This window comes from Castor canadensis, chromosome 10 (genome assembly GCF_047511655.1).
Source record: "Castor canadensis chromosome 10, mCasCan1.hap1v2, whole genome shotgun sequence".
NCBI classification, from domain to species: Eukaryota; Metazoa; Chordata; class Mammalia; order Rodentia; family Castoridae; genus Castor; species Castor canadensis.
This window is the reverse complement of record NC_133395.1, coordinates 41,637,554-41,650,131: the sequence shown is the minus strand read 5'-3', so window position 1 is coordinate 41,650,131 and position 12,578 is coordinate 41,637,554. Positions and strand designations below refer to the sequence as shown.

The following is a 12,578-nucleotide window of genomic DNA, read 5'->3' as shown; positions in this document are numbered from 1 at the left end:
GCATATGTAACTCTAATGAGTGTCATATTTGGAATTTTTAAAGGAAGGTTAGGTATTTATTCAACGTCACAAGAACTACTTATTTGCCCTCTTTTTGCATAGACTTTTCCTCCCCTAACCCATGAAAGAGGGAAAATAGCACACTAGAGTCACTTCCAAATGAGCATGAAAACTTATTCAAGGAGAGACAGTAGACATTTTCTTTTCTTTTTGTGGTGGTTATGGAATGTGAACTTATGGCTTGCTAGGCAGGCCTTCACCACTTGAGTCCCTCTGTCAGCCCTGTTTTGTGTCAGATATTTTTGAGATAGAGTCTTGCAAACTATTTGCCCAGGCTGGCTTCAAACTGCAATCCTGATCTCTGTCTCCCCAGTAGCTAGGATTATAGCCATGAGCCACTGGCTCCTAGTGCTAGTAGACATTTTCTATCTTTAATTTTTATGTTTCTATAGGAGATGTATAGGAGGATGGTGATAGGAGAAACTAACCCAGAAACTCACCTAGAAGTAACTTCCTTATCTTCATATATGCCCTGGGCTTTTGGCTTGAATAATTTTGTTGGTGAACAAACATTGGCACTGCCTCATGCTTGGAAAATTCTGAATGCAATTGTCTGTCAATGATATGGTGATTTATAATATAATCTGTTCTTATGGTTACTATTGCAGACAACATTAATTTGTTACTTTGTATTAGATATGAGGAATTTGGTCCTAGTCATTTTTTACAGTTTAGCATTTCTTTAGGTAATAGAGCCAACCAAAATGCATATCCCTTCCATTCTTATTTGGAAAAGAATAATGATGCCAAAACTAGCTATTATTAAAATGGTCATATTTTTATAACTCAACGATTCCTTTTTCTTATAAATAATTTTAATATGTTGTTATTTATCAACCAAGAGGATTAGAACTGTGCTCTTTGTTATCTTTTATTTATATTGTATATATTATTTGATTATATACTATCACTATAGTATGAAAGAGACAGGACCATTCCTGCTTTAGTCAGAAACTGAGAATAAACCAACATTAACACTGCATGATTAAATTAACTAAAAAATACAGCAAATTTTGTAAAAATAAATATCTGGTAAGCAGATAATCAAATAATTTTATGTCAACTATCTGAATGTCAGTATGTGGCATAATTTCTACAATTTCTTCAGATTCACAGAATTTATGTTATGCTACACCTGGTTCATAAACATAAGTAGTTGCATAATTGGCACATATATGATTGCTAATTATATGTACCAAATCTTTACTATAGAGAATAAATGAAATGAGAAAAATGTAGCAAATCTTTTAGTTGTAAACATAATTATATATAAACCCTGGTTAATAACAGAAATATTTCATTGAATTTTATATTCAAATATATTTTATTTTATAAATTAAATCATAAAGACTTCATTTTAGCCAACACAATTAACGTATGTAGTTCTATATTATGGAGACTATTTTAATATCCAAGTTTAACTAAAAAGCCTATAATCATAGATAACAAGGATTACTATGTGCCAGGCATAATAAGTAATTTATACATATTCTTCATTTTAATCTTCATCACTGCCCCAATTTAATCCACAGAATGAATATGCTTATTTTAATAGCTAAGGAAACTGAGACATAGAGTGATTATGTAATTTGTTCAATGTCACAAAACTGACTTCTTAAAGCACTTGGATGTGAATTTCCTGGCACAGTTAAATGTCCATGTGTTGGCAGTTATACTATGTCATACTACTTTACTAATGAGGGTGGAGAAATTTCTAGGAATCACTAAAAATTTATTAATGCATCTACAAAATTATTTCAATTTTACTATTTGTAACATTTCACTAAAATGTTATTCACTTGATTCTTAAATATAGTACATAAAATACCAATGAGATTTCACAAATTTATGTTTAAAATATGTCAACAGACATACAGTCCTCCTCCTGCTTTGTATGTTCCCTAGAGTGGGCTTGCAGTGTGAAGTCAGACTTCAAAAGGATATGCTCCTTTTGGTGCAAAATTAAAGCAGGAAGTGCGAAGGCTGCTCTTCTTAAATTTTGTCTTATCCTAGAATATCGGACCATGCCTTCTCATTCCTTTATCAATGCTAGTTTTCAACTAAAACTAATTTTTTTTTATTCTGGAAACTTCTGTGGACAATATCTCAAATTTCACCATCAGTCCACAGGTAAACCAAGTAGTTGTCGCTTTGTCACCATGTGCTCATCATTTAAAAATCCTCTTGTTATTTCTAAATTTCTCTTTTGGTCATCACCAAATCAAATTGCTAGTGTTACATTCTGAGATATATCTGTATCTTGTCTCAGTGCCCTCAAATACAGAAAAGAGAGATTTATGAACAAAAAATTATTAGCCCTTCCAGGTATACTTCTTTGAGTATAATAAAATAAAAAATATAATAAAATTACAATGTTTCAAATATGTTACATAGTTAAGCACAATCCTCATGTGAAAAGAAAATATAAAAAATACAGTTTCCGTACTTTGTACATATTTATTATCAATTCTCTTTGTAAATTATTTCTGAATACTGATAAGAATTTTCATATTGAGTAATGCTACCTAAAGTGAGATCTTACCAATATTCAAATGTAGTGAATTTCTCCATTTAATGAACATCCATAATAAATTTCACAGTGTACTAATAAAAATATCAAATCAATTATAGTCTGGAAATGAGTATAATCAATTACACAAATTTCAAAATTATCTTATTAATAATTATATGAACAAATATGCAGATATTGACATACATCAAGTATACACATTTGAAGAAAAACCAAATATTTATAGATATGTTTAATATTAAAGAAATTTCATTGCTCAGAGAATGTTTAGAATTTCAATGTGCCTGGTATATTTATAATATTTCAGCATGTAGGACTTGGATTATTAGAAGGCAATATCCCACAGGGCCAACTGCTGTGCTGGGACATAGAATGTAAGCCTTTAACACTTTACAAAACCCCCGAAAGTAGCATTAATACATAAATGAATGGCAAACTGTAAACATGAATTTTTGTAAAAAGAATTAAGATCTCAGCAACTGATCTCAAATTGTCAAGTTGGAAATGGGAAGAACATAAGACATACAATTAAAAGATACAAAAATAAAGTTTAAATTTACCTTCCAGAGAATTCCATCCTTAATTCTTTATTCTTATATTCTTTAAAATGGGCTAGAAAAATATGATAATGGTGATAGATGAATGTTGATTCAGAGAGTTTAAAATATGATTTTGAAATGTTCTTTTAAAAAATAAAATTATAAGCTTGGGTCATAGCCAAAGTGGTAGAGTACATGTCTTGCCTAGTTTATCAGAGGCTCCTGTGTTCAATCCTTAGTACTTCAAATAATGAAAAAAAATAAAAGAAAGACAGAAAGAGAGAGAGAGAGAGAATTGGGGAAGGAAGGAAGGAAGAAAGGAAGGAAGGAAAGAAGGAATGGGAGGGAGAAATAAAATGGCACTCAATTGTGAAAATAGCTCCTAAAAGTCTTCATTTCCATTTGTGTCTCTACTGAATCTACAATTTGAGTGTCATAGAAACATTACATATTTTCCCCAATATATATTAATTTAATAGCTTAACTCTTTTGCATGAATTGTCTTTAGAGTCCTTCAATGCATGGATCTGATCTAAGTGAACCAGAGTCTAAAAGTTGATTTTTTCTTTGTATAAATGTCTTAGCTTATTCTCTGCTCATTTCTGGGTTTGAGGTTGGCACATTTATATAGTATTCAATTATTATTTGTTGATCCTCTACTTAACCTTGTTAATTTGATTTCATACATTCTCACCTTATTACATATTCAATGTCTGTTTTGTTAATAGCATATTTTGTTACTTCTTAAATTATTTATATTCCCTTTATCAAAACATTTGTAACATACAAATGCATTATAATACAATAAGATGTAATGGAATAAATAGGTAGTAGAATAAAAATACTTTCCTAACAAATTTATATGATGCTTCCTAAAATGAATATTTGCCTGTGGATACGATGATTTCATCATAATTCACTCATTGCAGGGCTTCATTTATTTATTATCTACATATAATCATCTGAATAAAACAGCAATGAAAATAGTAGTACTTGAATTACTTGTTATCTTTCCAAAGATATTTTGTTTTCCAAATCATATTTTCCCAGGGAAATGTCACTAACCAAGACAATAAGTTGAAAAAGAAAATCATTCTCCTCACATGGCTTAGCATTGCCCTTGGCACCCTTGCTCTGTTTGAGCAGTGTGGGGAGAGGTGTTCCTTAACTATTTTCTCCTGTTACTTTATTCATCTACCATGCAGTATCTGTGAATCAAAGAAAATAGAAAGAAAAAAATCAGTAATTTTTATATCAGACCTTTATTCTTTAGATAAACTAAAATATCTTTGATATAATGAACCAAAGTACCCATATAGTATCTCAGAATAACTGTTTGAAGCTGGAAAACCCTGTGTTACAGCATTCCACTGACCAGTGGCACCACTCACACACACACCATTTTGACACTCAGACTGTGTCACTGAGCTCTCAATCTGACTTCCTTATTTTCTTCTAATTAATATCACATCACCTTAATTGGATTTTCTATTTGTAAGCTTCATGGGTTAAGATTTGTATTGCTATGTTAATTAGCTTTAGGTACCAGGGATGATCTCTATAACCAAGAACTAGAATTGCCATTCTAAGATTTCACTATAATACCATATAGAAGTGTTTAAAAGATCATGTTATAATACTGTTTTAGCACAAACACAGTTGGTTACACAGCACAGGTACTCAGATCAGCATTATAAACAGGTTCCAGTGTGATTCCACCATCCTTTGTCATGTATTGATGTGTGCTATACAATTTGTTGTGCTAAGTGCTTGGGGTGGAGGCCCTGCTTTGAACAAGCTTGTGCCCTTTCAAGAATGATGGGCACAAAGAGAAGCAGTAAAGCATAACATAGTTTCTAAAGAGAACTTTAAACAAAGGAACAACAAAGTTTTAGGGAGTGGACTGGAAAATGTGTTTGTGTAGGATTGTTAAAGCTTGCTAATTAATAAGAGATTTCCAAGTGTCACTATTTTCTCTTAATTGTCAGATGGTCATTTTTCCAATGAAAATAATAAAGTCTTCATTTGGTAAAATTCTGTTGATGCTTTTACCACAAATAACTGTTTTTGAATTTTCTATGAATGATTCCATAGAGGAAAAATTTCAGAAAGTCTAGTGCCTAGTATATTCATTTCCTAGGGCTGCTATAACGAATTTATTTTGTCACAGTTTTGGAAGCTGATAGCCTGGTATCAAGTTGCTATTAAAGTAGGTTTATTCTGAGGCATCTTTCCTTGGTTTACAGATAACTCTATTCTTCCTTTTTTTTCACATGGCTCCTTCTCCATAAATGTGTATCCTAATCTCTTCTTCTTATAAGTACATCATTGATGTCAAATTGGAACCTACCTTAATGGCCACATTTTAAAGTTATTACCTTGCTAAATACCCTATCTCCAAATACACTCACATTATAACTTACTGGTGATTAGTATTTTAACATACAAATTGTATTGGAACACATTTCAGCCTATTAGACTTAGTCAATGCACATCTGTTAACTAGAAAAAATATAAATAAGTAGCCACAGTAATCATAATCAATCAAGTATGTTAATAAGAAGTCTTTTTTTGGAATTTGTATTTCTCTAAGTAAACCCCTCCAACAATGCATGCAAGCCTGAGAGAATGTTAGAAACATTTGTAATATTTATTTTCTCCACATATAATCAAATGAAAGAATATTAGACTGGAAATCATAATCCATGATCCATGGGTTCCATCCCAGTTTGCTATTCACTTGCTGCATAGACTAGGCAGGTTAGGTTTAGATGATTCAGTTTTCTCAACTTTAAAATAACTCTTGGATGAGAACTGTTCTGAAATTTCTCCAAGTTAAAGGGTAGATGACTGGCTTCTTTACTGATAATGTGGTAATGTGGTAGAATCCTGATGACAATGAAAATGATAATAATCAATGCCATGTATTTAGCAGAAAGTTAGGACACTATTGTGTCTGACTTATGTTTAGAATTTCATTTTCTTGTGACTATATACGAGGTGGATTGCAGGATTTCCTTTTCTGATATAGGAAACGGGACCTTAGAGTACAGATTAAATCATGCAGCATCATGTCACTGTAGTCTGAATGTTTGTGTTCCCCAAAATTAATGTATTGCAAAGTAATCTCCAGTGCAATTTTATTAAAGTCTGGGCCATTAGGAGGTGATTAAGTTCATGAGCCTTTGTGAAAGGGATGAGAGCCCTCATTAAGGAGGGCTGAGGAGGCTTGTATCCTCCTCTTCCAATGTGAAGACACAGCAAGAAGCTTCCATCTCTGAAGCAGAAAATAAGCCCTTGCTAGGGCTGTGTCTTGGACTCCACAGTGTCCACCATTGTGAGAAATAAATTTCTACTGTTTTTAAGTTACACAATCTAGGGAAATAGGAGTCTGAGCAGTATATGACACATATAACCTGGAAAGAACTGCCTTTGTGTTTTCACAGTTCACTAACATCTCATATCAGGGTAAATTATGACTATTGTTACAGTAATGATCAGTACAGTTAACAAAAACGAAATCATTTTACTTCATTTTCAACATTATAAATATATTTTGAACAGAATATAATTTTAATACTGAATATTAAATTATAAGAAAAGATGTGTTAAGTGTATTTTCCTAAACCTTACTTACTAAATCCTAAATATTACTTTTCATTTTTCCTTCTTGAAATTATCAAAATAATTTAAAACCCATGGCAAAAAGAATATAGTTATAACATATGTTAATCCACTTCCATAGATTGAATTTTTATTCATTTAAAAAAATTACAGTTAATAAGCTGGGTATGATGGGATACACCTGCAATCCCAGAACTCAGGAGGCTGAGCCAGGAGGATGAACCCAGGCAATCAAGAGCATCCAGGGCAATGTAGAGAGAACCTTGCTTAGAAAAAGAAAAAAATGAAACATTACAGATATTAGGTTTCTTATTGCATTATGATATTGTTCTGTGTCTGTGTGCCTTATAATTTATAACTTATTAAATCTTACCTGTATTATCTGAATAGCTAACCTGAATATCTCATATTAATTTAGCCTCTCCATTTCAGTTTTGATCTGAAAATTTAAAACCTTGAAGACATCCATATTTTGGGATAGCTTAACTTTTGTCCTATAGCATATCAATTTGCACATGCATATATACAAACACATTCATTCATTTGATAAAATACAACAGTGCACTTTTTGAAATGTGTGTTGTATACTTTTGGCATAATCTAGTCTTTATAATGAGGAAATATGAAAATGCACTTAGAGATACAATCAGATAGGAATTTTCACATTAAACATACCATGCAAAATTCTTTGTAATTCATGGCAGTAAAATAAATGAAATAGTTAAAGAGGTATTGTGCTCTTCCAAGCTCCTAAGTAATGTATAAAGTATTCCTAGTGACAAAGTGAGACAAATATTCTCACATTAGTAATTGTAATTATTTAGTTAATATTAGAGTTTTGTCTCTGCTTTCTGATTATCCATATTAATAAGAAACTGCCATTCACCTCAAAAAACACATAAGATGAATTATATTCCTTTTTATCTGAGTTATATTCCTCTGGCATGATCAAGTTTTGCCCAGACTTTGAGAGCACCATTTCAAGCCAATGGCATTAGGTACCTTTATTTTACATAAAGGTAATGCTATTTAGTATTCTGTTCTCATTCCAAGGCTGTAGTAATTCAGGACTGTAGCACCATTTGTGACATTGAAGATCAATTTGAGTAGTTTTCACAAAATGACCAAAATTTATTTCCTCCATTGTTCATGTTATAAAATATACTGTAGAAGAGTAATTTTGAACTAGTACTTTCCCTTGTCCTGTCAGTGACAGGAGCACTAAAATGTCAACTAAAGATTATTTACAAGTGGAAAATGAGAGCTGGGAGGACACTGCTTGGTTTCCTGTTTCAGAGATTGATTTGCATTTCTTATAACCTTTAATCTACAACTACAGGACATTTCATGTAAAAGCCATTGGAAATGTATGAGCATGAAAATTTGGCAAAGTCATTTTCATAAGATTACTTCATCTGACTATTCATATAATCAGGAATTATGAACAATTTTTTCTCTTGGCATTTATCTATTAATGGTAATGATCATTAATTCCTTTGCAAGAAGTTGGAGCAAAGTGTGTTTTGTACATAATAATGATAGCTTATAGTTGGAAAAAAATCAAGCAAGGTCATACTGATAAAAATGGCATTTTTTGCTTTATTGTATTTTTCGAGCCTTCCCCTCCTCCCAAAAATGAAAATGAAAAGGCATACTGAAAACCAAGCAAGTTTCCTTTTCATGACAATGACCTCCATATAAGAAGCACACATCCACGTGGTAAGAGAAAATGTGATTAAACTGTCTACTAGAAGCCTTTTAAGATCCTCATAAAAATTGGATGTGCAGGAAATACTTGAACAATGCATTAAGTGTCAGTGCACACTGAATGTGCTCAGGGTTTTAAAATTTTCAAAAGGGAAACCTCTTTTTTCTGTCCACATCAACTAATGTTTTTCACCTTCATTTTGTTGACTGCAGCTCAGCTCACCTAACTACTATCCACATCCTCCTCTCTTCAAAAAAAGGATCAGCTTAAAGCCCTGTAAAAACTACATTATTTATGAATAGAGTGTTATGTATTTTTATTTATGAATTCAATTCCACTAATAAATGCTACTATGTCATTTTCTTCTTTGTTAATTTAATATTCAAGAGTGATCAAAGCACTGTAGTAAAATATAAAAAATTGTAAAAACAGTCTCAGAATACATTAGAGACAGTTTAAAAGTAAGAATAAAACAAAGTCAGCTTTAATAAACTGATTCTGGTCCACTCACCACATTCAATGGTTTGAAAATATCTTGTTGAGGAGTTTCCAGAAAAAAAAAATCATGTGGTTAGTCAAAGGGATTATGGTATATCCATAGGGAAGCATAAAAGAAGTTGACAGATGTAGCAGGGAAACTGTAACCTACGTAATTTGATTATTAAGTTAAGGGTGTGATAGAAGGGTGGAACACACAGACTCACACTGGCCAACACACACACGCACACACACATACAAGGGACTCAACAATAAAAATAAAGCTACTCAGTGGATTTCTAATCAGTTGAATATACAGTACTTAAGCAAGTAGCATGACTTTTCTTCTCTGCACATATAACACGAGAATGGAGATATGTCCTGGGTCAAGTCCTTGATAAAGAGTGTCAACAACCATTGATTGATTCCATCCAGCTAATTATACTATGATTTTATGCTATATATAGCAATTCTTATGAAGATTTTCCAGAAGTGACAAAATATGGTTATCAACATGCGTGTTTCCCAAATAATTGATTACATCACATAATTCAATAGAGTGACTGAAAGAATTTATATTTGTAGTGACTAAGAATGGATGAGGTAATGTAGTGCATATATATAATGCTGTGTGAATTTGCCTGCTTCCTTTTATTTATTATATTGCTAAGAATTAAGTGAGTGAGGGGGGAAATTAGTAATATTACAGACACAAGTATTAGTACCTGCTATTACAACAGGAAAAGGATTGGAGAATCTGTCTTTCTAGATACCTGACAGAATAATTCATGAACTATTGTTCTTGAAAGAGTACCAGAGCACTTTTGACTTGTAGGATGAAGAAGCCTTGAGTAAAAATCTTGGCTCTGCCACTTGCTAGGTGTTTAATATTAAAGTACATTCACTTAGCATTTCTACGTCTCAGTTTCTTCCTCCAAATAATATCAGAGTCAGCTAAAAACATCCTTCTAGCTGTATTTCAACCCTAAATCATTTTCAAGAAATGAACTTTTGAAATCCTTCATAGTTCTTTAATTCCAAAGTGAATTTTAATATATTTCTTCTATAATTGTAAAATCAGATGACTATTCAATCTCACACCAGCTGAGCAAAATAAAAATGAGAAATAAAAATATTTTCTCTAGAAAAAATAGTTTCTACAGTAACATATTTTAATTAAATATCCTTTTAATTCTTTCTCTTAAAAATAAAGACCACATTATTGACTTTGGTAAATTTAAGGAAAAAAAATCTTTCACTTTTTTCCAGGTTGATATGTGTGAATATCCTAATATATGCACATATATGTACATGTATATCTTAGAATAAGCTTGTGAGACTCTTTTATGTTACATAGTATAAATTCAGAATATTAAAATCATAGTGGTATAACTAAGGGGAAATTATGTCCACAAAACATTTCTGAAATCCCCATCAATGTGCAAACATTTAGGGAACCCTTTTTTTAGAAAAATAGTTTTATATCACTATAGTACCATACATATAAGATGTGTTACTAGATAAATAATTAAAATAACTAAATGTACTCAGTTTTTAAGAAACATATTATTTGGGCAATGTAAGAGACATTTTTTAATACAAAATTTTAAAATGATCTTGAACATTCGTTATATTCTCTCATTCAGACAATTGCCATCTTACTCCATACTACTGTAAACTAACACAGTGTTTTTGCTTTTCCATGTCCTTTGCCTTATGTCTTTAGATATGTGTGGATTCCTATTTTATGTCTTTGTCAGAAGGAAAATGCCTTCCTCTTTAGACTTTTTATTAATAATCTGTGATCTAAAATTCCTTTTATCTATGACATCAATATATTTGTATCACTGTCACAGGAGAGAATATTAATCACTTCAAGAAAAGAAATTTCTTGGTTTCTCAGGAGAATGAGGTAAGTAACTATTTTGTAAAACTCAACAGGAAAGATTAAGATGAATTGTCAACAGTATGTATTATCAGGTTGTAGTTGGTATTTTTTCATAATCCAAGTAATACTGTCAAATTTAGCATCCACTGAGAAAAACATTTCAAGACTTGGTATTGCTACAAAGTAAAGTAGATTTATTAGACCTCAGTATCTAAATTTGGAATAAGAATGTCCTAGTTGGTTCATAGATTAGATTTATAAAATTACTGTACTGTACCCAGAACAAGAGATATTTTCAGTTTTTGTTTTCCTGTCGAGACAAAATGTTCAGTTCTCCTGTTTAGATCTTCAGCAATTTGAATATAAGGCAAACAAGACAACAAAAATGTGTCAATCAAATCTTAAAATCCTGTGAAGTGTCTTGGATTTTGTAAATATTAGCTAGAAAACTTGTATTAATTTGCCCCAACTCTAATTAAACAGCTCAAAACATGACATTTGTTTTCATATGAAACACTTCCCAGTCAATAATTTTACAAAAATATAAGGGAGGCACAAAAAATTGGAGTAAAAGAAACATTTTTTTCTAATTGAAGAGAAGAGAAAGATTTACTTACATGTACATTCCAGTGCTAATGTAACCAAATTTAAAGTTTCAGAATGCATATATGCTAATCATGTTGACAAACAATGTACCTGCTGCTTGCCTGCCCATTTCCTGCCTTGGAAACAAAATTCCTCCAGTTATGTGTTGCCAGAGATTTCAACTTGGAGTACTGACTAGGTGAATGACTTGATAATATGACATTGTATCTGTTTCCCAATGTTGTAAAAATATGGTTCATTCATTACAGCTCAGGATAAATGTTATCAACCTTAATAAATGATAGTCATTTCACCCTTCCAAGATAGAGAAGCCACAGCTGTAACTCTTAAAAATTATTGCTGGCTTGATTAGAGAGGTTCTCAAGTACTACAAAAATGTAGTCACTTATCATTGGGAAAAATAAAAGACAAAAGTGTCAACAGGGCTTCTTTAGCTAAATTTGTCATAATTATAAAGTTAAGACTTAAATGCAATACTTTCCTTAATATGGCAAATCAGAATAAAGAAATGACATTGAAAATGCCAGAGAATTAGAATATTGTTGTTGGGGCCAGCTTGGCTATTTTCCTGGTATTTACTGAGTCTGATATTCACCTTGGTTTCCCAACTTTTGAGTCTACAAGCAGCCTTCTGCTAGCTCTGCAACACTGCAGCCATCTGTTAGCCTTGCAAAGTTTCTGGCAACTGTAACCACATACTAAAAGAGGGAGGGGGATAGCAGTAAAGGGCAAACTCTAAGTATTTAACTAAGCCCCCGACACAAAATGGGGGCTCAGGGATTTATGAAATTATCTCCCCTGAGTCTGCTAGCATAATAAACTCCCTGCTTCCTGTAAAAATGACTTTGTTTTCCTTGTCTTTCCCACAACATTTCAATGTTTGCAAAATGAAATAACTTACTAAATTAACAGTGATGCTTGACCTACGGGCTTCTGCAAAGCTGGCATAGTGGCTCTTTTATCATACATGTTATCTTTTAAGAAATATTTTTATTAAAATAGATAAATGTACAGGAAATTTTGTTGTGATATTTCCACACACATATTGTATCCCAGTTTGGTTCATCCCATCCATTATTCTCCCTGTTCCCCCACTCCCTTTCTTAAAATGACTTAGACAGGTTTCAATATTTATATTCATACGTG

General features: G+C 31.9%; 1 protein-coding gene across 18 annotated transcripts in view; it reads right to left on the bottom strand.

The window, feature by feature from the left end:
- Pcdh9 (protocadherin 9) overlaps positions 1-12,578 on the bottom strand; it is an 888,530-nt gene that overhangs the window by 586,726 nt on the left and 289,226 nt on the right. The window contains exon 4 of one of the 18 annotated variants that reach the window (XM_074043272.1): positions 2,808-4,337. The exons of the other annotated variants lie outside the window; for them this stretch is intronic. Coding sequence (XP_073899373.1) covers positions 4,320-4,337 — 18 coding nt within the window. The 3' untranslated portion in view covers positions 2,808-4,319. Of the gene's footprint in view, positions 1-2,807; positions 4,338-12,578 lie in introns of those variants that run through there. 18 annotated transcript variants of the gene reach the window in all.